A 27,939-nucleotide genomic window follows, 5' to 3' on the forward strand; every position below is an offset into this window, starting at 1 on the left:
TCTGAAATTTCGGCAGAAATTTTGGAACAGGTATCATCAAAACTGGAAGCGCAGGATGCAAAAATGGCTCAATTTCAGGCAGAAGTAGATGATTTAAAAGGTCGTATGGAGCAGTTACAACTAAATCGCCCAGCTGTTTCAGCGAGTAACCCAAAGGTAAAGACACCATCCTTTGACGGTTCTGTTCCTTTTCAGGTCTTTAAGCTACAGTTTGAGAAGACCGCAGCAGTGAACCAATGGAATGCTGAAGATAAAGTTGCAGCTCTGTTCGTGGCACTGAAAGGGCCTGCCGCGGAAATCTTACAGACCATCCCAGAGTACGAGCGGAACCATTACGAAACATTGATGAGCGCTTTAGAGAGACGTTACGGAAGCGAGCATAGGAAACAGATATTCCAAATTGAGTTGCAAAACCGCTACCAAAAAGCAAATGAGACATTGCAGGAGTTTGCTTCAGATATTGAAAGATTGGCTCATCTTGCAAATGCAGACGCACCCGTGGAATACACTGAAAGGGTAAAAATCCAGAGCTTCATAAATGGCATACGAGATGTGGAAACGAAGCGGGCTACATATGCGAACCCAAAACTGACATTTGCTGAAACGGTATCACATGCATTGACTCAGGAAACTGCCTCCCTATTAAGTAAACCAGCATATAAGGCTCATCGTGTGGAAGTAGAAAGGCCAGAGTGGGTAGACACAATTTTGGAAGCACTGAAGGGATCTCAGCAGAAGAATGCCAGAGTTATTAAATGTTTCAAATGCGGCAAACCAGGTCACATTGCACGTCATTGCGATCTTGGTCCTAATAGTTCCAACAATGTGGGTGGCCGTAAACGCAAAGCTGGCGGAAATGAGCAAGAGCGTGTCGAATGTAAAGAACGAAAACTTGCACCGGCTATTGAATGTCCCGTGATATCTGTGTTGCAAATTGGAAGGAAATCAAGCAGTCTTACCGTCAGAGGGAACGTGGATGGTAAAGAACGTGTACTGACTGTAGATACGGGGGCATCTCATTCCTTGATTCGATCTGATTTGGTCTACAGGAGAGTAAAGTCATTACCTGGAGCAAGGTTGCGTACGGTAACAGGCGAATATAATCAAGTCCAAGGCGAAGTGGTATGTGAGGTATTAATTGGAAAAGTCATGGTTCTACACAAATTCGTTGTGGCGGAGATCGTTGATGAAGTTATATTGGGAGTAGATTTCTTGATTGACCATGACATCAAGATCGATATGCAGAGAAGGGTGATGCGTTATGAGAACCAAGATGTGCCACTTAACTTTAGTTTGGAAAAAGGGTTCAGCAGTAATCGGGTACTGGTGGAGAATACTCGACGAAATTCAAAGGTAAAGGTTGATAGATCGAATGGGCCAAATAAATCAAAATCAAAAGTACCTGCGAGAGAAACACTGGCATTGACAAAACCTAAAAGACGCAGGAAAACGAAGCAACGAATTTCCGAGAAAGAATGCGAGGGTAGTTTCAAGCCGGAGCGCACTACTGTTGTAAAATGTGGGAACGATACAAATTATGCAAAGAAAATTCGTCCAGCGCAAGCTCTACGAAGTGGTTCATTGGCCAAACAACAGAGTGTGAAGGAACGAACCAGGGTATTGAGTGGTACGATGAAACACAGGTACCATGAGAACAATAATTCGAAAGGTTTCTTGGCGGGAGATTTGGTACTGTTATCCAACCCTCACCGGCGGAAGGGTGTTCCATCCAAATTTCGGTGCAGTTGGGAAGGCCCGTACAAGGTTGTGAAGAAGATCAGTGATACCATCTACCGCATACAAAGCATTGAGAAACCACGGAGTAGAAGAGTGGTACATTTGGCGATGCTAGCAGCGTTTAGATCGAGAGAGTTGTCTGATCGGGACGATCAGACTTAGGCGGAGGGCAGTGTCACGGATATTAGCATCACTAAATTATCCCATCACTAAGGCGATGCTAAGACCATGCCAAGCAGTATTTACGTTAATAATCAAATCAAGTATACACATATATAAGGCAAGAGATGAGATGTCACACACCGATGAATTTACTTATACGCTTATGTGTGTGCGGGAGACTGTAAACTACAAACACATGCATATACCTTCTCTGAGTTGTCACAAGAGAGAGCAATAATTTGTGCACGTAGTTGTGGCTGGCGATTTTGTAGCCGAAACAACTAGTAACTTCTGGAAATCGAAGAGCCTAGAAGTATGCAGCGTAAACTATAAAAGCGGCGCCAGCGAGTAAGAAGTAATTCAGTTTGATTTGAATTGTCAAGCAGTTACGAGTAAGATGATATCTAGCGAGCAATAGCACTATTATTTTGAAAGTCAGTTTCCTTTAAGCTATCAGTTTGGTTATTAAGCTATTCGTTGTACAGTTGGAGTGTTATTGTGAAGTACCTTAATAAAGGCCATTTTTCCATTATTCCATATTGGAGTTATTTATTCAACAGTTTAGTGATTCGAACTTAGCAGAGGATTGCAAATAAGAGGATTTGCAAGTAAATTCGTTACAGTATCATATGTACTCGGTAAACTGCAAGAGTGACCAAGCATCCTTTGCATACTTACAGCTGCTTATCCGAATCATTTCCATAGCGTCAACCGCCGGTTCAATAATAATTGAAGCATCCGTGTCTCTCCGCTTCCATGAGGCATCTGGAGATTCAGGAACAGGACTTTCAATGACATCCCAAATTTTTCCTTCTTCATAATAAGCTGCATTCTATATTTCCACAGCTCGTAGTTATCGCGATATAATTTCGTAATCGCCAATTTTAGATCAGCCATATCGTAAAGTATCAATAGAATTACCGAACAAATATATTACAAATTTAAAAAATGTCACAATGCCCATAACCTATTGCAAAAATATTAACTTGTAATAAAACAATTCTATATTTTGTATTCAGATTCAAAAATTTTCAGTTTTATAATAAAATATCTGATAATTACAAATTTTAACTAGACGCTTTTAATTTACAACAAGTATATGCAAATATAAAGTAGATATTAATGAAAGATATTTAACACCTAACACGCCTCGCCCGTTCCTCACGCACCTTCTTCAGCTGCTCTGTGTCTGACCTTCCATACCTTCCGCAATCCTCATGAATGGTCGGTGCGAGATGACCGGTGGAAATCCTTTTTTCATTTAAAAAATTTGTGTAAGCGTTTATAACATCCTCGGGTGGTTCACTGCGTCGTGTATGAATCTCAAGGTATTCTTAATTTTGGAAGAGAAACTAATGTTATAAATATGTTTATATGTGATTTTTGAATGACATGTAAAATTGTGACTACGTTCGTCCATTTGGCCTGCAGTTTTCGAATTTTGTGGGAATGATTTACCTACGTTCCTTTTGGAATTTAGTTTGTTAACGAAATTATTACGATGTTGGGCCATCTTCAGTGTCATTGTCTTTTTTACTTTCCGTCGTTTTGTAGAAAAAATAGCTAAAACATATTGCAAATACAACTACACGAAGCCCAACAAAACAACTGTCTTTTGCTTAATGTGTGACGTATCTTAATTTGAGAATTGGTGAAAATCCCATATTCAAAATTTGCCAACCAATCCTTTTTTGAGATTCTTTCTAGAGCTAGGCTAACATTAAGTTGGGATTTTCAATTAGAATTCTCAAACCCATCACAAACCTGGCCGGAATAGTATGGAATCAAGACGATTTTTTTACCTATTTTTTAAGTTGTAATGAAATTTGAAAAAGCGCGTTTGATCTCAAGAGATGAATAATTCAGAAAATCAAATTAGGAACTAAATTTTTCTACAACTTTTGAGAATTTTTGTTATGTTGCTTCCTCGGAAAATTTACCAATTGAAACTTATTATAATAGTATTCGCGGTAATGGATTTTTCTCTTCTCTGCTATGCTGCCGAAGGCTTCCACAAAATAAATTTAATCTTTATTGGTTATCAATTTGATCATTGATTGCAATGAAAAATTGTTAGTAATTTGAAAAATTTTTTAAAATGTATTTGATAAAAATAAGTAGACATATTTTCTGAAAAAAATTAATCAAACCAAATTGTTAAATAAATGAATTTAATTTAACTATTAAAAAAAATAGCAGAAAAAATTTGTTTAAAAAATTAGTAATTCAAAAATTTTATTAAAAACTAATACACAAAATATTATGTAAATCAAACTCAAAAATTTGTAAGAAAATTAGCGAATAAATTAATATATTATTTTTAATATGCTTGTTAAATTTTATTTAAGATTTTTTAAGGATTAATGTGCTTAACACCGATAAATGATTATTGTTATTCAATTATTATTTTTGGTTTTATTGGGAAAAACTGAAAAGAAGTTTTTGAAATGGTGCCATTGCAATATGCCAGTAAAAATTTCCTTCTTTTCAGTTTTACCTAATAAAATCAAAAATAATAATTGAATAACAATAATCATTTATCGGTGTTAAGCTCATTAATTCTTTAAAAATTTTAAGTTAATTATTTTCCTTTAAAGTTTTTAATGCAAAAAAGGATTTATAAGGCAATTTGTAAAGAAATGAAAAAAAAGTTAAAAACTAATAAAACTTGTCAATAACAAGTAAGGAAGTCTAAGTTCGGATGAAACCGAACATTACATACCCAGCTGTACACTTGGAATGCTGTTGTTGTTTGTTTTGTGTGCTTAATAGTGTTACAAGGCTGCGCAATAATATATATACATATGGTTCTATTCTGAACTAACTTTTCTTCGAATTATGGCTCCCTAAAGATAGAAAATTGCTTAGTCACAAAAGGGGCGATGCCACGCCCCTTTTTTTAAATTTGAAGTTTTTCCTATTTATTGTAAGATATAGCTTACTTAATTCGTCCACGACCCTTTTAAATATCTTTTATATAAAAGTGGGCGTAAATTCATAAATTTTTCTTTCAAAGCATTCCTTATTGTAAAGGCAACCTCTCTGCCGAATTTTGTTACGATAGGCTTAACGATTTTTGGTTGATGATTAATAATATTTGTAAAATTGTTTTTGTCACAAGTGGGTTGTGCCACGCCCATTTGAAACATTTTTATACCTTTCATGAACATCAAATGGTATGTTAACCTTGGTCCTATGTTTGTAACGTTCAGAAATATAGAAGATAGAATCACCCTTAAGTATACCGAACTTATCAGGGCGACGAACTGAGTTGATATAGCAATGTCCGTCTGTCCGTCCGTCTGTCTGTTTGAACGCAAATTAGTCCCCCAAATTTTGAGATATCTCAATGAAATTTGGCACAAGAATGATTTGTGTATTATATTAGACATTTGTCGGATCCGGTGGAATCATACCACTGTAACATATATCTCCCATACAACAGATCGTTCAGATAAGAGGATTTTGGTCATTTCTGCCGCAATTTAGAAAGTATAAACGTGAAACTCTGTGATATATATGTGGGTTTACGCTAATAATTGTTTAAAGTTTAAAGTTATTAAATCTCGTTTATTTTTTAGTTAATTGTTCATGTTACAATTAAACAGTTATGTGATTTAACGAATGTAAATTAATGTTTAAGTATTTTTTAAAGATTTTTAACAAAAACGTTTTTTCACATCCAAGACAATAATTAATTAATTTTTCAAAACTACAATATTTTCTTAATAGTTTTTTCCTGTTCGTGTTGCTTTTCTCTCTAAAAGCACAGTATTTCCGTGTACAGTATTATCCGTTCCTACATTCGGCCGTTCTGACGATTCATTCGTCCCGAACGATGATCCCCACGGCTTCATGAATTCTGCCACTGTCGACGTACATCCTGGACCCTCGTGCTCACCTATTTTTTCTACTTCATATCGATCATGATGAAGTTTTTTTATTATTTTATAAGGACCTAAATACTTTGCCTTAAGTTTGAGACCACTACCAAACTGAGTGTATTTAATAGCAACTAAGTCATTCACTTTATAATTTATTGCAGACCCACGTTTAGAGTTAAAGTTTTCCCGATTTTCTTGCTGAATTCTCAGTATATTTTCTCTAGCTTCATCTCGAATTTCGTTGCGTGCAAAATCTAGATCCTCAAAACTTGCTTCTTGTATAAACTCATTTAGTGCCGGTTAATATTTTAAATGGAGAGTACTTAGTACTTCTTGCGGGAATACTGTTGATAAATTGCTGGACTTTATCCACATGCCGGTACCATTGTTCCGGGTTTTCCTGACTAAGTTTTGCCAACATTGGCACCACTACACGGTGCATCCTGTCGACCTGCCCATTTCCTCTTGGTACACCTGTAGTTATAGTATAATGTTGTATACCTTCTTCCTCGCAATAATCCTTGAACAAATTAGATGTGAAAGCCGAACCCCTATCCGAAATGATTCTTCTAGGATTTCCAAAAATACTAGGTTGCCTCCTCAATTTTTCTACCACCGCGGAAGCTCCTGTGTCTTTAGTTGGATATAACCAAACGAATTTTGAAAATCCGTCTACTACTACAAAAATATATTTATATTATTTGTTTGTGGTTGTCATGGGACCTAAATGGGCTACATGTAAGGTAGAAAGCGGTTCACCGTCTTTATCAATTGGTGATAAAAAACCTTCCTTTTTACCTGCTTTTGCATTAACTACTATGCACTCAATACAGCTAGATACTACCTTCCTTACTTTTTAGGACAGTTTCGGTATAAAATATGACTTCTCTATAAACTCTTGTGTCCTACGTGCTGAAAAATGACCCTGTCTATGAGCTAATTTCATAATATCTTCTTCCATTTGTTCCGGAACAACAATAAGCTCTCTTGTTGGATCTTTGTAGAGGACACCACGAAACGTATAAAAATCATCGTACCTGTCATTCTCTAAAATTTTTAAAACAGCCTTAGTCCAACTGTCCTCTTGCTGCGCTTTCATCAACCTATGCCGCAATGTGTCTTCAGCAAGCAAACAATGTACCCGACTTAGCGCATCTACGTGTCTCATTTGAGACCCGGATCGATGCTCGATTTTATGATCAAACTCTTGTAGAAACATTGCCCACCTTGCGATTCTAGAAGGAATATCGTCTTTGCGCATGGTCATTGCGAAAGCGTTACAATCAGTTACGACTTTGAATTTAGATCCCAACAAATAAATTCTCCACTTTTTAAGTGCCCCGACTATAGCTAAAACCTCGAGCTCATATGAGCTATACTTTTGTTCTGAAGAGCTTGTTTTACGACTTAAGAACTGGACTGGGTGTAAATTTTGATCCTCCGACCATTTTTGCAACAACACTGCTCCATAGCTATATCTTGACGCGTCCGTATGTACCTCTGTTTCCGCATTCGGATTAAAAAGTCTAAACATTGGCTTCTTTATGAGTGCCTTCCTAAGTTGCTGAAATAATGCTAGTTGCTCATCTCCGATTTTAAAAACTTCATCTTTCCTTAACAAATCCGACCACGTTTTTGCTAATAACGCATAATTTTGAATAAATCGCCTAAAATAAGACGTTAATCCTAAAAACCGTTCTGCTGCTTTCCTGTCCTTTGGCATGGGATAATTTTTTATTGCCTTTATCTTCTCTTCCGATGGTTGAATTGTGCCATTTTTATGACATACCCTAAAAAATCTACACTTTTTTGTAAAAACTTACATTTTTTCCATTTAAATCTTATACCATGTGCCTCACCAACACTTAAAACCCTCTTCAGCTTTTCTATTCCTTCGTCTTCATTATTCGAAGTAATAACCAAGTCGTCCATAAAAATTGCGACTGTGCCCTCTCTAATAAGATCTCGGAAAATTACTGCAATAAACCTACAAAATGCAGCAGGAGAGTTCTTTATACCAAAAGGCGCGAACAAAAATTCATACTGACCACCATGCGTAACAAAAGCTGTGTACTTTTTTGAATCCTTATGCATCGGCACATGAAAGAACCCATCCTTCAGATCTAAGGTCGCAAATAACTTTGCCCCCTGCAATCTATCGACAACATCATCCATCAATGTCATTGGAAAGTTGTCTTTGACAATCTTTAGATTAAGCTTACGGTAATCGCAACTCAAACGCTTGCTTCCATTCTTATTGTTTACTATAACTATTGGAGACGCATAGCATGATGAGCTTGGCTGTATAATACCTTCATCTAACCATTCCGAAATTTGTTTATCAACTATGCGTTGGCTCTCATAAGAAATTCTTCTAGGTCGCTGATAAACAGGTATGTCGTCATTCACAATAATTTTCATTTCTATTCTATAATATCTTGCTTTGGGCTATATTTATCGATTAGATCTTTAACAATACACGAATGATTCTCCTTCAAATGGGTTAGATCAAGAAACTCATGCGCTAAAACGAATGGAAGATCCATTTGAACTTCGGCACAAAGACATTCAAACTCCGTAAACAAATCACAATTCATATCTTTTTCATTCGCAAGAATTGTTTCATTGGTAACTTCCTTGCACTGTTCTTCCCCTAAATCCACACTCACATCATTTTTAAAACTAAACTCGACTCCCTTCTGACTTACTTTGATATCAATGTGATCCAGTATTGTGTTTCCCAAGATAACCTCGTAGTCGATTGTACCTGCATCCACAATATAAAATTTCATAGATAGCTCCATCTTATCAATCCTGACTTTTATTATAACGAACCCTATAGTAGCCACTTCGCTGTGACATAAAGCACGGAGAACAATTTTATCTTCCTGCACACTTTCTTTCAACATTATCTTTTTTAAAACATCTTCCCTCAATAAACACAAACTGGAGCCCGTATCCACCAAAGCGTTAAAAACAAATTTTTTAATAAATATTTTCTTAAATTTAAGTACACTACTTCCGTCCATCATATTACTCTGTTCCTGCATTGACTTCACTTCCTTTTTGCATTCAAATGATCTATGCCCCATACCATTACATTTAAAACACTTAATCTGACGGTTTGTACATTCTTTGGCTAAATGAGTATTTAACACACATTTAAAACAATTTTTTACATTTTGGTTTGAAACCACCCGCTCATCTCCTTCCTGTTTCCCAGCCACCTGATTACTTTGTTTATTAAAATTACTCGAAAAACCTCTTGCTCCCTTTATTTTCTCATAGACCATAATTTGATTTTTTAGCTCACCAATAGATTTGGACTGATAAGGCACAACTTTGTTTATCTTCGAGTCTGGTATGCCCTCGATAAAGTAGTCAATAATGCTTTCATCGTCCAGACCTATTAGTTTTGAAATTTCCATCAAAATGTACAAGTACTCTCGCAAAGTTTCACCAAATTTCTTTTTCCTATTACGTAATTTTTTGTGGACTTCCGACGCACAAACTTGCGCTCCAAACTCATCCAATAAAGCGTTTTTCAAAGATTCCCAATCCACCAAACCTCTTTCACTTCTTATAAATAATTTTGCTGCACCTTTTAGCAATTGCTTGCTATAAATAAATTTCTGTACCTCATTCCACCCAACCGCACAAGCATTTTCTTCGAATTCTTTTACCCACTGCCTAATATCAACTGTATCTGTACCATTGAATCTAGATAAACTCCCTTCAATATCCTTAAAAGTGAATACCGATCTTCTTAGGTTGGGGTGACTGCCGACAGGGACATCTTCATAAACGGAAGCATTTGAGACCACATCATCATCATCATAATTAATACGATAATGTAGCATTAGTCTATCTTGCAAAACCTTTTTTAATCCTGTGGTTTCTAAGTTAAGCTCTCTAAGCGTATTCCTTAGAGACTCGCAATTCATATCTAATATTGTATGTTTGTCCATTTTAACAACACAAAAAAAAAAAAAAAATTGAATGAATGTATATATATGTATGTATAATGATGAATATATGCAATAACGTGAGAGTAATATGTATGTATGTATGTGTATAATTCAATGTTTCGTATACTATTAATTGCAAATATTTGTATGATCCGGGTATGCATACATACATATGCTTAAATATCGTAAATTTTTTTTCATTCGCTCGTTTAAATGTACATTTCAAAATTTTATCTGACAAACGTCAACTTTCACAAACGAGAGGAAGAAAAAAAATAATAAAACTTTCTTTTAATCAAATTTGAAATGTTGAAAATTTCTTTCATTCAATCTTAATTTTTTTTTGTTGTTTTTTTTTTTTTTTACAAATTCAAATTTTAAATTTTTTTCCCTCAAATTGTGACAAAATTTTCGTTTGTTTATTTATCTAAATTGTTTCTTTTGTTGCCAAGGGCTTATGAAACATTCTTTCTTCTTCTTTTCAGCTTGACAAATTTGCTAATTCTTCTTTGGATTCGTTTTCCTTATGACGCTTGACTGCGATTTTTTCTTCTTTGTTTTTTATTCTCAACTTCTTTGATGCTTTTTCGATTTTTAACTCCTTTATTTTTAACTACTTTTCTTCTTACCTCCTTTGATGCTTCATGCCTTTTCTCTTCTTTTGATTTATATTTTCATTTTCCTCTTACTTCTTTTGCTTCTTTATGTTTTCAGTTTGACATCATTTTTATTTGCTACTTTCGTTTCTTTCAGCTACCAATTTAGCTATCGTCTCTACTTCTTATTTCTTGCCACCACCTTCTTCTTCATATATAGAATATGCTTGCCCACTCGCTTTCGTTTGCTTATCAATTTACATTCACATACTCGTATGTATGTAGGTACTACTTATATGAATTCGTGTTTACGATCTAGCTTCGCTTTTAACACACATACATAAAACAAATTACGTTGATGCGTATATGTATTTGTTCGTATGCATATTCGTTTTATCAAGTCTTTTAGTTTTAATTAATTTTGTGCACATTTCCAGCTGCTATTTGGTTATTCCGGAAAATTGTGGTATTTCGCACCACACACGTATTTCGTCTTACAACTTTTAAAGAAAATTTTTCACAATTTTTACATACAAAATTTCACACATGCAAATATTTGCATAGTCTTCCGTTGGGATGGGACGGCACTATCCCGGTTAAGCCCCCAATTTATTTGTGGGTTTACACAAATAATTGTTTAAAGTTTAAAGTTATTAAATCTCGTTTATTTTTTAGTTAATTGTTCATGTTACAATTAAACAGTTATGTGATTTAACGAATGTAAATTAATGTTTAAGTATTTTTTAAAGATTTTTTACAAAAACGTTTTTTCACATCCAAGACAATAAATAATTAATTTTTCAAAACTACAATATTTTCTTAATAGTTTTTTCCTGTTCGTGTTGCTTTTCTCTCTAAAAGCACAGTATTTCCGTGTACAGTATTATCCGTTCCTACATATATTATAATATCTCATAGAAGATATGCTCAAAAAATACTTTTATCTCAGCTGTATATAGTATATGTATATCCCATACAACTGATCGTTCAGATAGAACGAGTTTTGGCAATTTCTCCCTTAATTTCCAATATTACTTACTTACTTACTTAATTGGCGCTTAACCGTCTAAACAGTTATGGCCGTCCAACAAGGCGCGCCAGTCGCTCCTTCGCTCCGCCAACCGGCGCCAATTGGTCACACCAAGGGAGTTTAAATCGTTTTCCACCTGGTCCTTCCAACGGAGTGGGGGCCGCCCTCTACCTCTGCTTCCATAGGCGGGTTCCGATAGAAACACTTTCTTGGCCGGAGCATCATCTTTCATTCGCATAACATGGCCTAGCCAGCGCAGCCGCTGCATTTTAATTCGCTGGTCTATGTTGATGTCTGCGTATAGCTCGTACAGCTCATCATTAAATCTTCTTCGGTACTCGTCATCGCCAACGCGTAGGGTTCCATAAATCTTTCGAAGAATTTTTCTCTCGAACACTCCCAAAGTATCTTCATCTGCTGTTGTCATGGTCCATGCTTCTGCCCCATAGAGCAGCACGGGTACGATAAGTGACTTGTAGAGTATGATTTTCGTTCGCCGAGAGAGGACTTTACTTTTAAATTGCCTACCTAGTTCAAAGTAGCATTTATTGGCAAAATTGATTTTTCGCTGGATTTCAGTGCTGATGTTGTTGCTAGTGTTGATGCTGGTTTCCAAATAAACGAAATCTTTTACTATTTCGAAATTATGGCTGCCAACAGTAGCGTGGTTGGCAAGGCGCGTATGCGCTGACTCTATGCTCGATGACAGCAGGTACTTCGTTTTGTCCTCATTCACCATAAAACCCACCTTTACCGCTTCTTTTTCCAGTTTGGAGTAAGAAGAGCTAAAAGCGCGGGTGTTTAGGCCGATGATATCAATGTCATCAGAATATGCCAGTAATTGCACGCTTTTATAGAATATTGTTCCAGTGCGGTTAAGTTCTGCAGCTAGTATAATTTTCTCCAGCATCAAATTAAAGAAATCGCATGATAGGGGTCAGCCTGTCTGAAACCTCGTTTAGTTTCGAACGGCTCGGAGAGGTCCTTCCCAATTCGGACTGAGCTGATGGTGTTGCTCAACGTCATTTTGCACAGCTGTATAAGTTTTGCGGGGAAACCGTAATTCAGACATAGCGACATATAGGCAGCACCTTTTCGTGCTGTCGAAGGCGGCTTTAAAGTCGACGAAGAGGTGATGTGTGTCGATTATCTTTTCACGGGTTTTTTCCAAGATTTGGCGCATTGTGAAAATCTGGTAGATGGTAAATTTACCAGGTCTGAAGCCCCACTGATAAGGTCCAATCAGCCGGTTCATTGTTGGCTTCAATATTTCGCACAATACATTTGAAAGGACCTTATATGCGATATTGAGAAGGCTGGTTCCACGATAGTTGGTACATTTTGCAGTATCCCCCTTCTTGTGGACTGGGCAAAGAACACCTAGATTACAACCGTCGGACATGCACTCTTCCGCCCATATTTTGCTAAGAAGCTGCTGCATTCGCCTTACCAACTCCTCGCCGCCGAACTTGAATAGCTCCGCATGCAATCCATCAGCGCCCACGGCCTTGTTGTTTTTCAATCTGGTTATTGCTATTTTAACTTCGTCATAATCGGGCGGGGACCATATATTCCATCATTATCGAATGCGGGATCGGGTTCTTCATCCCTTCGCGGTGAATTGCTGCCTCCATTTAGGAGAGCAGAGAAGTGTTCCCTCCATAATATAAGCACTATCTGTACATCAGTTACAAGGTCGCCGTTTTCGTTCCTACAGGAGTTTGCCCCGGTCTTAAAACCTTCCGCCTGTCTTTGGAGATATGCTCCCACTGCTTCTGTATTCCTTCAGTATGAGTTGTGCTCTCAGAGAGCAGGTGTGAGAGTCGAGTTGCGAAATCATTGGCAGTCTGTTCTGATTGAAGCTCTTCGACGTCCAGCTTTCCTTGTGTTTTTTGTTCCTTGGTTTTAGCCGAGTTAAGGCGGGTGCGTATTTTGGTTGCAACGAGATAATGGTCCGAGTCGATGTTAGGTCCTCGGATCGTGCGCACATCTAAAACACTGGAGGCATGCTCGATCTGATTGCGCGTATTTCGATCAGGAGACAGCTATGTAGCTTGATGTATCTTTTTATGCATGAACCTCGTGCTGGATATGACCATGTTTCGAGCACCGGCAAAGTCAATCAGCCTCAGTCCGTTAGGAGAAGTTTCATTGTGTAGACTGAACTTTCAGACTGTAGGGCCAAAAACATTTTCTTTGCCACCCTGTCGTTAAAGTCGCCAAGCACGACTTTTATATCATGACGGGGGCAGCGCTCGTATGTGCGTTCCAATTGTTCATAAAAAGTGTCTTTCACCTCATCGTCTTTCTCCTCTGTCGGCGAATGGGCGCAGATGAATGATATGTTAAAAAATTTTGCATTTATTCGGATAGCGGCGGGACGCTCGTTCACAGGCGTGAACGCAAGCACTTGGCGACAAAGTCTCTCTCCAACCACGAATCTGATGCCGAAACTGCGCTTATTCGTAAGGCCACTCCAATAGATGTCACAATTTTTGATCTTCTTTCTTCCTTGCTTCGTCCAACGCATTTCTTGGATGGCGGTGGTGTCAGATTTTGCTTTGACGAGGACATAAACCAGCCGGGAATCTGCACCAATTCCATTCAGGGAGCGGACGTTCCATGCCCTCAACTCATTGTCCTTCAAACGTTTGCCATGTTCATCATCAATAGAGAGTGCATTTATCCGAGGCTTGTTGTTATATTTCATTGGAGTATGGTTTTAAATGGCGGGTAGCAATCCCAGCGCACAACCCGCTCAGCGGGGGTGAAAATATTACTTGCACGTTTATATAGCGAGCCGCTTTCTCCAAGACACACGCCCTCTTGCAGCCGCACCTAGAGGTGTACAGATGCTGCCGATGAGATCTCCCCGGCTAGGCCTTAAACCGATTATGTCAGAGTGGCCTAGCCAGGTTGTCGCCTTCTCACATTAGCTCACCGCTACCCAGAGGATACTTGGCCGCAAGCGACCGGCAGTAGTGAGCTGCTTGAACCAAAAGGACCGCTCTGGCAATTCCCAAGTGAATGGCGGTCAGAAGCTTTCCCCATTTTCGTGGACTTTTAAACACGGCTCCACCCCCTTTCCAATATAATAACGTTGAACTTGGTGATATTTATTCTAATATATCATAGAAGATTTCCTGAAAAAAATCATTTCGAACGGGATAAGATTATTGTTCAGCCCCATTCATCAAGTTATCTTGTTAACGGCCGAGCGGAAGGAAAGACGGTCGACTGTGTACAAAGACGGCTCCAAACCGATTTCGCCCATTTTAATAGAAAACAGTTAACGTCATAGGAGCTATGCCTCTATCAACTTTCACAAGGATTGGTAAATTTTTGTTCGACTTATGGCATTAAAAGAATTCTACACAAATTAAATGAAAAAGGGAGGAGCCAATCCCATTTTGAAATTTTCTTTTATTCTTGTGTGTTGTTGGACCATGTCATTACTGGCATTGAATGTTGATATAATTTACTTATATACTGTAAAGACATTCAATTTTTTGTTAAAGTTTGTCTTTAAAAAAAATTTTTTTTAAAGTGGGCTTGTTAGTTTTCCGATTTTGTACACATATAGTAACAGAAGTAACGTTCCTGCCAAATTTCATTATGATATCTTCAACGACTGCCAAATTACAGCTTGCTGAACTTTGAGATTACCTTATTTTAAAAGTGGGCGGTGCCACGCCTATTTTCCAAATGTTTACTAATTTTCTATTTTGCGTCATAAGGTTAACCCACCTACCAAGCTTCATCGCTTTATTTGTCTTTCCTAATGAATTATCGCACTTTTTCGGTTTTTCGAATTTTTCGTTATCGAGAAAAGTGGGCGTGGTTGTAGTCCGATCTCGTTCATTTTAAATGTCGAGCTGGGATGAGTGGCCAGGAACCAACATACCAGATTTCATCAAGATACCTCAATATTTACACAAGTTATCGTGTTAACGGACAGACGGACGGACGGACATGGCTAAATGGATTTTTTTTTTCGCCCAGATCATTTTGATATATAGAAGTCTCGATTAGTTTATGCCGTTACGGATTACCGTTATGCCAACAAAATTAATATACTCTGTGGGCTCTGTTCAGCTGAGTACAAAAAGGAAATAATTTAGAAAAAAAAACTTATAATAATAATTAGTAAAAAAATTTAGTAAAAGAAGTCTGTGAAAATAATTTGCAAAATTAAATAATAAAAAACAATTACGAAAAATGTTTCTTAAATAAAACTAAAACAAAAATAAGTAAAAAAGTTCTTTTACTCCATACATTGCATGACACTATGGACTCATTCATCCAATGTGAGGTCATAAAGGACCGGCCAGATCAGCTATACATTGCGATACATTTTAAAATACATGTCTTGTATGCGAGAGGCTCCTTTATCTGCTTTACTGCTTTTATGGCATAGATAATGAGAATAAGTCGGCTTAAATAACTTTCAGCAAAATAAGACATTGTCCAAAAAACTTTAGGTTTGAAAATGTTTTCACTGGTACAGATATTTCACCAATAAGAAACCCGCTTCTATTTATACTTATATCACTCAATTGATCTTGCAGACCATTCGCTTTCGGTAACGAACATGCATAATAGGGAACTGGTCTGGCGGCGTTCGGACACAGACACTAATCGAAATGCTTAGCCAAACCAAAAATTACTAACCGGCGTGTCTCGCCGATGGCAAATTCACGCAGGCATAGAAGATAACGTATTTTTCGTAATCAAGACTTAGAATTTTGTAAGTAATTGGTTCAAGAGCTGCAATGTATAAATAAATGTTATAGTTTAAATTTCTTAGAAAGATATGACTATAATAACATACCATGTCTTTCATTATAATTAGTTTGAAATTGTCCATCCGGAAAGAATGTAAGTGTTCCGGTTCTAACATCTGCGGCCCCGCTAATAAATGTGAAAAAAATGTGTTAAACTGTTGTGTATATTTTCATAATAAACAACAAGAGGAATATGTGAACGCTACTACGAGTTTAAAGAGGAAGCGAGACGTCTTTGCAGGAGTAAAATAGCATTGGCCGAAAGGCATGAGTGCGAGGAGGATGAGGTTCTTTGTCCGATGTTCAGAGATTACTTAGAATATATTGGGAATACTCCTATGACTTTCGAAATGGAGAGAGCGATGTACCTATCGTCCAAGGAAGATGATTTCTTGGAGCCCGCAATCGATGCATTTATGTTCCTCCACCCGACTATGACGAAATCAGAACACCAAAAACCATATTAAAAAACAACAAGACCGCGTGCGCTGGCGGTCTTCTTGCGGAGCTATTCGAATACGGCGACGCGGAGTTGATGTAGGGCGCATGTATAAGCCTTTGTGCGAAATACCATCGGATGCGCGAAATATGATCGGACGAGTGCATGTCTGACGCTTGGAATCCAAGTGTTCTTTCCCTAGTCTACACAAAGTGGGATACTGCAAACTTCATCTACAAACCTGGTAAATCGACAAGATTTTCACTATACGCCAAAATCGCGAAAAAAGAATTGACACACATTTCACCTTCGTCAATTTAAAAACCGTCTTGAACAGCGCGAAAACGAGCAGTCCATATGCATCATGTCTGCATTTGGTTTCCCCGCAAAATTTATACGGCTGAGCAAATTGACGTTGAGCAACACCTTCAGCTTAGCTAGAATAGGGAAGGACAGCGGCTCAAAACTAAACGAAATTACAGAAGGGGCAGCCCTCTCTGCTGGAAGGACCAGATGAGGAACGATTTAAATTTCTTTGGTAATACCAATTGGCACCCTTCAGCCAAATGAAGAATCGACTGAAGCAACTTTTTGGACAGCCAAAGCCGTTAAATCGATTGAACAGAAATTATATAAGTAAACACTCGAGTAAATGAATTCAACAAGGAGAACTCATTCGTAGCGACGACGTGTTTTCAAATACCACTGAGTAAAATGAGAACAAAATACCATAACCTACTGCCGCAAAAAGTTCTGCACACTTAAAGCATGTAGGGACAACATGATTTAATCTGATCGTCCGCAATGCAGCTTCAACATGAAGAGGTTTTGAGTATTCGTCAGATCCCTAGTCAATATTTTCGGAAGTCCAATCACCACGGCTGCATGGACTTGTTGAGATCAATCATTTCGGCAGATCACTTCTGCAGTCCAGTATTTCCTTGGCTGATTTGAAGATTAGTTTTTTACTTTGCAAGGAATTTACCCCTAATCAGCATGTCTAGGTCATTTATGCAGGCAAGCACTTGTAGAGTGTAGAGTGTAGAGTGTAGAGCATACTGTACACTGCTTTGGCGTGTCTTGCATTGCAAATTATTGTTGCGAATTCGGGTCTTATCTATAATATAGAGGAAAGTGTAGTCATTTGGGTTGAAAGACATTTTTTTCAAAATCAAATTTTATATTTAAATTGTTTTTCTTGTTTCGTTATCAATAAATTGCACTAAATCCAGCACAAGCCTGAGGCTGATTGACGGTCATATCCAGCACGAGGTTCATGCATAAATAGATACATCAAGCTACGTGGCTGTCCCCGATCGAAATACTCGCAATCAGATCGACCACGTTGTGATAAAGGGACGGCATGCCTCCAGTGTTTTCTTCGTGCGCACGATCCGAGGATCCAACATCGACTCGGTCCATTATCTCTGCGCGGCTAAAACTAAGGAACGAAAAACAAAAGGAAAGATAGACGTCGAAAGGCTGCAATCGCTACAGACTGCCAGTGATTTCTCAATGCGACTCTCACACCTGCTCTCTGAGAGCACAACTCAGCCTGAAGGAATGCAGGAGCTCTTTGTACTGCCGCCTAGGAAAAAATTGGTTACGGAAAAACAACTTGTACTATGAAAAATGTCGCGTTGCAACCAAAAGAAAAGACGCTACCTACAGGGCTACGTTAAAAGCGAGCGCAACAAGAGTACTGTGTGAACGCTATCGCGAGTCGAAAAAGGAAGCGGAACGCCTTTTCAAGAAGAAAAAAGCAGAGGCGGAAAGGCGTGACTGCGAGGAGGGAGATACTGGAGACTGCATCAACTATCGCGGAATCAACGGAATTTTGCGAAAGATTGAAGCCCACCGTGAATCGGCTAATTGGAACTTATCAGTGCCACGTCAGACCTGGTAAATCTACCATCGACCAGATTTCCACAATGCGCCAAATCTTGGAAAAACCCCTGCGAAAAAAGACACACATCACCTCTTCGTCGATTTTAAAGCCGCATTCGACAGCACAAAAAGGAGCTGCCTACATGCTGCTATGTCTGAATTTGTTTTCTGCGCAAAACTTATACGGCTGTGCAAAATGATGTTGGGCAACACCATCAGCTCAGTCAGAATTGGAAAGAACCTCTCCGAGCCGTTCGAAACTAAAGGAGGTTTCAGACAGGCTGACCCCTTATTGTACGATTTCATTAATTTGATGCTGGAGAAAATTATATTAAATGCAGAACTTAACCGCTCTGGAACAATATTCTATGAAAGCGTGCAATTACTGGCAAAAGAAGGGGCGAAAATCGGTATGATGGTGAATGAGGACAAAACCAAGTACCTGCTGTCATCGGGCAAAGAGTCAGCGCATATGTGCCTTGTCAACCACGCTACTGTTGGCAGCCATAATTTCGAAATAGTAAAATACTTCGTTTATTTGGGAACGAACATCAATACTAGAAAGAACATCAGCTCTGAAATCCAGCGAAGAATCACTCTTGCCAATAAATGCTACTTTGGACTAGGCAGGCAGGAAAATCATACTCTACAAGTCAGTTATCGTACCCGTTGTTGTTGTTGTAGCAGTCCTTATCCCCACCTAACAGCCGCGACCGATCACAAATTGTCATCAATATCCTCTAACGGGAGTCCAAGGAAACTTGCTGTTTCAACAGGGGTAGACCATAATGAAAGGGGTGCTAGAGGCGTTGGTTCCACATTACAATTAAAGAGATGGTTGGTGTCATATGGGGACACATTGCAAGCGGGGCATACGTTTTGTATGTCGGGGTTGATTCTGGATAGGTAAGAGTTTAGCCAGTTACAGTATCCAGAACGAAGTTGAGCAAGGGTGACAGGCGTTTCCCTGGGGAGTATGCGTTCCTCTTCCACAAATTTTGGGTACTTTTCTTTGAGTACTGGATTCACCGGGCAATTGCCGTCATAAAAGTCTGACGCCTGTTTGTGGAGTTCACCAAGGACCTGGTTGTATTTTTTGTTTCATACGGCTGGGTTCTCATATGCCGTATTTCCTCATAATTCTTACGGAGATTACTCCTTAATCCCCTAGGCGGTGTTGGATCATCAATCAAATGTCTGCTTGGATGCCCAGGTTTCTCGCCTCATTATGTAGATGGTGTTCTGGGGACATAAGAAGACAGCCCGTGGCTTTTCTGAGAGCAGTATTTTGGCAGGCCTGTAGCTTCTTTCAGTGGGTAATTTTTAGGCTTGGCGACCATATGGGTGAGGCGTAGCACATAAACGGCTGGCCAATTGCTTTGTATGTAGCAATGGGCGTTTCTTTATCTTCTCCCCAGGTAGTGCCAGCAAAGGATTTGAGGATTTTATTACGACTCTGAATTTTCGGAACAATTGCGGCTGCGTGCTCACCAAAATGTAGAACCTGATCAAACATCACACCCAAGCTTTTGGGGTGTAGGACAGTCAAAATTGTTCAAAATGGTCGACATTTGGGACGTCCGTGTTGTAAATAAGGTCGCGGAAGATTTAGTCGGTGATAATTCCAGGTTTCGCGAGGCCAAAAAACTGGAGAGATCAAGGAGGTAGCCGTTTGTTCTGTTGCAAAGCTCATCGATCTGTGGGCCTGGGCCTGTGGTCCATATTGTGCAGTCATCGGCGTAAGAAACGATAGTTACTCCTTCTGGTGGTGAAGGTAGCTTAGATATGTAGAAATTACACAAAAGTGGTGATAGGACACCACCCTGTGGCACCACTTGTTTAATTCTTCTTGGTTTTGATGTTTCGTTTCTAAATTGCGCCGATGCCTGCCGACCACCCAGATAATTGGGGTCCACCTTTTAAGATATGGGGGAAAGGTAGACCCTTCCAGATATTGCAGTAACGAGCCATCGTTGACCGTATCAAAAGATTTTGATAGGTCTAGCGCTACGAGTGCTGTTCTGTGGTGGGGGTTTTAATTTAAACCGCAATATATCTGGGTGATGATGGCATTTAGCGCGGTGGTGGTGCTAAGGAGTTTTCTGAAGCCATGGTGATGACAGGCTAGCTGCAAATTTGCTTGGAAGTAGGGCAGCAAAATGGCTTCAAGCGTCTTTGCTACTGGCGATAGGAGAAATATCGGACGATACGACTCTCCTATGTTAGCTGGTTTCCCAGGCTTTAGTAGCGGGACCACCTTGGCCATTTTCTATTTTTCGGGTATGACAAAGGTGGAAAGAGACAGGTTGAAGACATGTGCTAAGTATTTGAAACACTTTTTCCCTAGGCTTTTAAGCATCGGCATGGCTATGCCGTCTGGGCCCACTGATTTGGATGGTTTAGCGTAACCAATGGCATCTTCAACCTCCCTGACGGTGATGGTAATTGGTGACGCGCTGAATTTATGTTTATATGCGTGTCTGTTGGCCCTCCGTCTATCTTTGTCGACCGTAGAATGCATTACATATTGACGACAGAAAGCGCTCGCGCATTTTTTCGAATCCGACAGCACTTTATCGCCAAAGGCGATGGAAATTTTGTCATTGTGCTTAGATGGATTCGGTAGGGACTTTAGGGTGGACCAAAGTTTACTCACACCGGCAGAGAGGTTACAACATCTTAGGTGCTCCTCCCATTTCGCCCGCTTGTGTTCATCCACAAGCAATCTGAAGCGTTGGTTTATATCCCTTATTTAGGGATCGCCTGGATCGAGCTGTCTTATAAGGTCACGTTCTGTGGGGCCGAATTTCGGGAATTCTCCTGGCGGGAATGAAACGTGCCGAGGCGGATTCAAAGACCTTGTAGAAAGCACGCTCCCCTTGGGGGGCATCAGTCGGGATAGGGAGGGCAGCAAAGAGGTTGTCTGTAAAAGATTTGTATTCGTCCCACTTTCCTTTTTTAAAGTATATGAAAGTGAGTTTTTCTGTGACGATGAAGTTGGCGGTACGCTCGAGCGAAATAAGTATAGACAGGTGGTCGGATGCCAAATTTCCCATCGGCTGCCAGTTGACGCAGTTTACGAGTTCTGCGCTCACGATTGAGATATTAGGCGAACTCTGACAGCTTCCTACCATACGTGTGGTGGCGTATCCTTTTATTGTCCAGAACGTGGTTTCTTTTATTTGATCCGCCAACATCTCACCCCTACTTTCCGCCCGCAAGTTTGAACGCCATAGATCGTGATGGGCATTGAAGTCGCCTAAGATAATGCGATTGTTGCCAATGAGTAAGGCGCTAATATTAGAGCGGTATCCACTTGGGCAACAGGTGGCAGGAGGGATGTAGATGTTGACGATTTCTAGGTTTGCATCGCCTGACCGGACTTATAGGCCTTGACATTCTAAGACATTGTCCCTGCGGTCGATGCCAGGATCAAATATATGATATTGCACAGAGTGGTGTATGACAAACGCCAGGCCGCCTCCATTTCCGCTCATGCGATCTTTTCTGTGGACATTATACCCAGAACAGGTTTGCAGTGAAGATCTTGCTGTGAGTTGAGTCTCTTGAATCGCAGCAATGCGGATGTTGTGCCGCTTCATGAAATCGACTATCTCCGTGATCTTCCCAGTTAGTCCATTACAGTTTAACTGCAGAATTCTGAAGTGCATAGATGGAGACGTCGCAACTCTGGGTGTAAGTGACGGGTGACTACGCCGGGGTTGAGGAAGGCCAGGGACTGGGCGTCCTTGGGCAAGCATTGGGGTACCCAATAGATTGGGGTTTTCGACCTGGCAACATGGCGCAATGAAACCCTTCGGGGGTTGCCGTCGCAGAGACCAGAACATCTAGGAAAGTGGCACCGCCCAAGGCAGGAGCTGCATTGGGCGGATGTCGCAAACATATATATTCTATCCTGACCAACGGTGCAAACGGAGGTAGGGATTAAGAGCCTGTTTCCCTGACCTACACGATTGCTGCCGGAAAAGAGGGGGGAGAAGATGGGGGCAGGGGCTGGTGGTCAATATTGCTACCGACACTACTGCTGTTTGAGTTGTTGGCGCCGTGGGGCGCGAGCATTAGCGGGTACTAGTTGTGGCTTGCTGAGCAGCTGGGCTGTTGGAAGGTAGTGGGGGGGGGGGGGGCGCTAAGGCGTAGAATACGGGACGCCCTTGGACGTCAACAGCAAGGAGCCACAAAAGATTTATAAAAGTTACGTGGACGTCGGGTTTTGGGATCAACCCCAGAACAACCTCTCCGATGCAACCATCCCTTACACGAGACACACTGAATAGAGTATGACCGTCTTAAAAAGATTCTTTTCCGGCATATCGTATCGTACCCGTCCTGCTATATGTTGCAGAAGCATGGACCATGACAACATCAAATGAAGCGTTCGAGAGAAAAGTTTTTCGAAGGATTTATGGACCTCTAAGCGTTGGCGGTGGCGAGTACCGAAGAAGACTTAACGATGAGCTGTACGAGCTCTATGCAGACATCAACATAGTCCAGCGAATTAAAACGCAGCGGCTGCGCTGGCTAAGCAATGTTATGCGAATGAAAGTTGAAGCTCCGGCCAAGAAAGTGTTTATACCGGAACCCGCCTATGGAAGCAGAGGTAGAGGGCGGTCCCCACTCCCCTGGAAGTACCAGGTAGAAAACGATTTAGACTCCCCTCGTGTGACCAATTGGCGCCGGTTGGCAGAGAGAAGGAGCGACTGGCTCGCTTTGTTGGACGGCCGTAACCATCCATTAAGTAAGTAAGCAAAGATAGCACAACGCCGAAACCGGTTTGTCTCTGCACCAAAAATGACAAGGAATGGCGGTAAATGGTTCCAATTCAAGTAATTGATGCTCGAAGGTTTTGAGAAAGAAAAGGGAAACAAATATTTTACCTATGCACCAGTTCTTTTGGCACAAAAGTCTTCACTTTTACACCCTGTCGAAAAATTAAAGACAACATAACTTTCACCTAAAATCAAAATATTTGGCTGCAATTAAAAATACTTACTCAAAATTCCTTATTTGGAAGCTTTTTACTTCAATCTCATTGTTATGCCCAAGGGTGTAAATAGTTTTTTGGCAGCGGTAATCCCCATCGTCCGGGACGATATATCCAGAGTGCATATACCAACTACCTTTGAACTGTCAATAATTAAAGCATAAGCTTATAAAATGGTGTTAAAGTCTATGCATATTACTATAAGATTGGCCTATCTTTATGGAGCTAACACTTAATTTATTGAAGTATATAGAATTTACTACTCACCGCTTGTAAGTCCACGCTTGACAAATATGTTATATCCCTTCGACACGGACCTGGTCCTTTAACTTGTCCGGCCACCAAACTTGATAATATCATAAAAATTAAAATTGAGAAAGGGGCACTGAAAAACAAGGTAAATTAATTAAAAAAAAAAAAAAACGATATTTCTAAAAGAAACTTGGTGGGCTGAGAATACTAATTTAATACATTTTATTATATTGTAAAAAATATTAGCAGCACTAAGGGATACTATCATCTCTAAGCCGATGCTAAGCAGTGACTTGAATGTACATCAATAATTCAATCATTTCGTCTACACATATGTACGTACACGCAGCGGAGAAGCAACGCACAAACACATGCAACACATCTTATCTGAGATGCTCCCAAAAGTATTCAATTATAATTGTGGAAGTGACGCTCACAAATATGCGCGCATATGAGAAGCTATACAAGTGCATCTGTTTTTATAATTTTATAGCAGCATCTAGGTAAATTCTGGAAGCGTCTAGGAGATGCAACGAGAAATCACAAAGTATAAAAAGCCGCAACAGTAGAGGCGCGACAATCAGTTTGATTTAAGAAGCCACTTGGCGAGCAATAGTAGTGTTATTACAAAAGTACGTTATATTCTGAAGAAAATTAATAAAGGTCATTTTGCATTATTGAATAGTGGAGTTATTTATTCAACAGTTTACTGATTCGAACTTAGCATGCACATAAGATGATTTGCAGTAAATTCGTTACAATATTTTGCTTTTTATTTTATAATTTTTTTATACTCAGAGTGCTTTGCACACAGAGTATATTAACTTTGATTGGAAAACGGTTGGTTGTACAGGTATAAAGGGATCGAGATAGATATAGACTTCCATATATCAAAATCTTCAGTGTCGAAAAAAAAATTGATTGAGCCATGTCCGTCCATCTTTCCGTCTGTCCCTTAACACGATAGCTTAAGTAAATATTTAGATATCTTCACCAAATTTAGTACACGAGGTTATCTGTACCCAAAATAGATTGGTATTGAAATTGACCGAAATCGGATGGTAAACGCGCCCACTTTTTATATATATAAAATTTTGGAAAACACAATAAAAAACCTGATTACTTAGTAAATAATACACCTAGAATGTTGAAATTTGACGCTTGGACTGATATTGGGACTCTTGATAAAAATCTGAAAAAAATTTTTTTTTTTAAATGGTCGTGGCACCGCCCTCTTGTGATAAAATCAATTTTACACATATTATTAACCATAAATCAAAAACATTTAAACCTATTGTAACAAAATTCGGCAGAGAGGTTGCCTTTACTATAGGGAATGCTTTGAAGAAAAATAAACAGAGTCGGTTAAGGACCACCCCCACTTTTATACAAAAGATTTTTAAAAGGGTCGTAGACGAATAAAATAAGCTATATCTTTGCAAAAAAGAGCTTTATATCAATGGTATTTCATTCCCCAAGTGGATTTATAACAAAAAATAACAAAAGCTTTAAATTTAATAAAATGGGCGTGGCACAGCCCCTTTTATGACTAAGCAATTTTCTATGTTTCGGGAGCCATAACTCGAAGAAAAATTAATGGATCGCATTACCTAAAATTTGGTACACAAATCTCCCCTATAGTAGAAAATATTTCTAGTAAAAATGGACGGGATCGGTTAAAGGCCACGGCTACTAAGATATAAAACAAAGCGTCGTAGACTAGAATAATAAGCTATAAATTGGCAAAAAATAGTTTTGAATCAATGCTATTTCACTTATCAAGTTTTATTGTAAGAGGAAATGGGGAGACATTTTTTTTAAACGGGCGGTGCCACGTGTTTTGTAGAAAAGTAATTTATCTGAAATAAAATGTACAATTGAAGCTCACGCTGAGTATATAATGTTCGGTTCCACACGAACTTATGCACCTTTACTTGTTCTTACTAGAATGTTAAACATTTTAAATTAGTAATATTTTTCAAAAAAAATATTATTTAAAAGAGAAAATAAGTCTCAAAATTGACAGCTCTTTAGGATAAAAGTACGCATGTCACCGAATACAAAATTTAGAAGAAAACGAATGAAAATTATAAATTTGGATGCTGTTCCAAGCTGCAATCACTTTTCGCGAAGAACTGTTCCCCCATAGCGATACGAAGTTAAGATACGAAAGCGAGACAGCATTTGGAAATTTCAAAGAAATAAAAGTTACTAGATTGAAAAGACGAAATGTGACGAGGAAGATGGTATTTCTGTATCACGAAAGTAACTAATTCGATAAGACATTTTTTTGAACTTGAAATTGGCTAAAAAGATTCTTAATGTGAGAAAACGTTACGGCATAACTGGATAAAAATCTTTGAAGCTATTTGAGAGGTAAAAGAGGGGAAATACCCTCGCCAATGTCTTGTAACAGCTGGGTTACCAGGAAGCGCTTCTGGGAAGTCAAGTAATTAAAAACGCAAATGCATTTGTGTCCCATAAATAAAATTCCGAAAGCATGTTCCTGCGAATAAATAGATTAGAGACAATTTTTTGGTTTTGCCTAACTTTTTAAATGTTTGCAAAAAATCTCTGTTTAGACCATTCACCGCAATAAATTATTAAAAGAAGCAAAAATTCTAATTGTTAAAGTTGATAATATGTGCTTGAAAGAAAACAAGTAAGGAAGGCTAAGTTCGGGTGTAACCGGACATTACATACTCAGCTGAGAGCTATGGAGACAAAATAAGGGAAAATCACAATGTAGGAAAATGAACCTAGGGTAACCCTGGAATGTGTTTGTACGATATGGGTATCAAATGGAAGGTGTTAATGAGTATTTTAAAAGGGCGTGGGCCTTAGTTCTATAGGTGGACGTCTTTCTGAAATATCGCTATAAAGGTGGACGACGGGCGACTCTAGAATTTGTTTGTACGATACGGGTATCACATGAAAAGTGCTAATAAATATTTTAAAAGGCAGTGGGCCTTAGTTCTATAGGTGGACGCCTTTTCGAGATATCGCGAAAAATGTGGACCAGGGGTGACTCTAGAATTTGTTTGTACGATATGGGTATAAACTGAAAGGTGTTCATGAGTATCTTAAAAGGGCGTGGGCCTTAGTTCTATAGGTGGACGCCTTGTCGAGATATCGCCATAAAGGTGGACCAGGGATGACTCTAGAATTGGTTTGTACGATATGGGTATCAAATTAAAGGTGTTAATGAGTATTTTAAAAGGGCGTGGGCCTTAGTTTTATAGGTGGACGCCTTTTCGAGATATCGCCATAAATGTGGACCAGGGGTGACTCTAGAATTCGTTTGTACGATATGGGTGTCAAACGAAAGATGTTAATGAGTATTTTAAAAGGGACTGGGCCTTAGTTCTATAGGTGGACGCCTTTTCGAGATATCGCCATAAATGTGGACCAGGGGCGACTCTAGAATGAGTGCTAATGAGTACTTTAAAAGGGAGTGAGCCTTAGTTCTATAGGTGGAAGCCTTGTCGTGATATCACAATAAAGGTGGACCAGGACTCTAGAATTTGTTTGTATGATATGGGTATCAAATGAAAGGTGTTAATGAGTATTTTAAAAGGGACTGGGCCTTAGTTCTATAGGTGGACACCTTGTCGAAATATCGCCATAAAGGTGGACCAGGGGCGACTGTAGAATTTGTTTGTTCGATATGGGTATCAAATGAAAGGTGTTAATGAGTACTTTAAAAGGGAGTGAGCCTTAGTTCTATAGGTGGAAGCCTTGTCGAGATATCGCAATAAAGGTGGACCAGGGCTCTAGAATTTGTTTGTACGATATGGGTGTCAAATGAAAGGTGTTAATGAGTATTTTAAAAGGGAGTGAGCCTTAGTTCTATAGGTGGAAGCCTTGTCGAGATATCGCAATAAAGGTGGACCAGGACTCTAGAATTTGTTTGTACGATATGGGTATCAAATGAAAGGTGTTAATGAGTATTTTAAAAGGGAGTGAGCCTTAGTTCTATAGGTGGAAGCCTTGTCGAGATATCGCAATAAAGGTGGACCAGGACTCTAGAATTTGTTTGTACGTTATGGGTATCAAATGAAAGGTGTTAATGAGTATTTTAAAAGGGAGTGAGCCTTAGTTCTATAGGTGGAAGCCTTGTCGAGATATCGCCATAAAGGTGGACCAGGGGTGACTCTAGAATTTGTTTGTACGATATGGGTATCAAATCAAAGGTGTT

At 39.2% G+C, this 27,939-nt stretch overlaps 2 protein-coding genes across 3 annotated transcripts in view; both read right to left on the minus strand.

The window, feature by feature from the left end:
- Positions 1 to 2,899: 2,899 nt before the first annotated feature.
- The window catches only part of LOC137241015 (apolipoprotein D-like), a 36,150-nt gene continuing 11,110 nt past the window's right edge, over positions 2,900 to 27,939 (minus strand). The window contains exons 2-6 of one of the 2 annotated variants that reach the window (XM_067768148.1): positions 23,757 to 23,874; positions 23,499 to 23,632; positions 16,209 to 16,288; positions 16,049 to 16,144; positions 2,900 to 3,232 (exon numbers count right to left, since the gene is read on the minus strand). In XM_067768148.1, coding sequence (XP_067624249.1) covers positions 3,033 to 3,232; positions 16,049 to 16,144; positions 16,209 to 16,288; positions 23,499 to 23,632; positions 23,757 to 23,874 — 628 coding nt within the window. In that variant the 3' untranslated portion in view covers positions 2,900 to 3,032. The remainder of the gene's footprint in view (positions 3,233 to 16,048; positions 16,145 to 16,208; positions 16,289 to 23,498; positions 23,633 to 23,756; positions 23,875 to 27,939) is intronic. The other variant, XM_067768149.1, reaches the window with a different exon arrangement.
- Positions 3,239 to 16,038, minus strand: LOC137241014 (uncharacterized). Its single transcript, XM_067768147.1, has 2 exons — positions 14,484 to 16,038; positions 3,239 to 13,818 (listed from the first exon to the last, which is right to left on the minus strand). Exon 2 carries the CDS (start codon positions 9,749 to 9,751, stop codon positions 8,207 to 8,209), a length of 1,545 nt encoding a protein of 514 aa, XP_067624248.1. The 5' UTR covers positions 9,752 to 13,818; positions 14,484 to 16,038; the 3' UTR covers positions 3,239 to 8,206.

This window comes from Eurosta solidaginis, chromosome 2, assembly GCF_040869045.1.
Source record: "Eurosta solidaginis isolate ZX-2024a chromosome 2, ASM4086904v1, whole genome shotgun sequence".
NCBI lineage: Eukaryota > Metazoa > Arthropoda > Insecta > Diptera > Tephritidae > Eurosta > Eurosta solidaginis.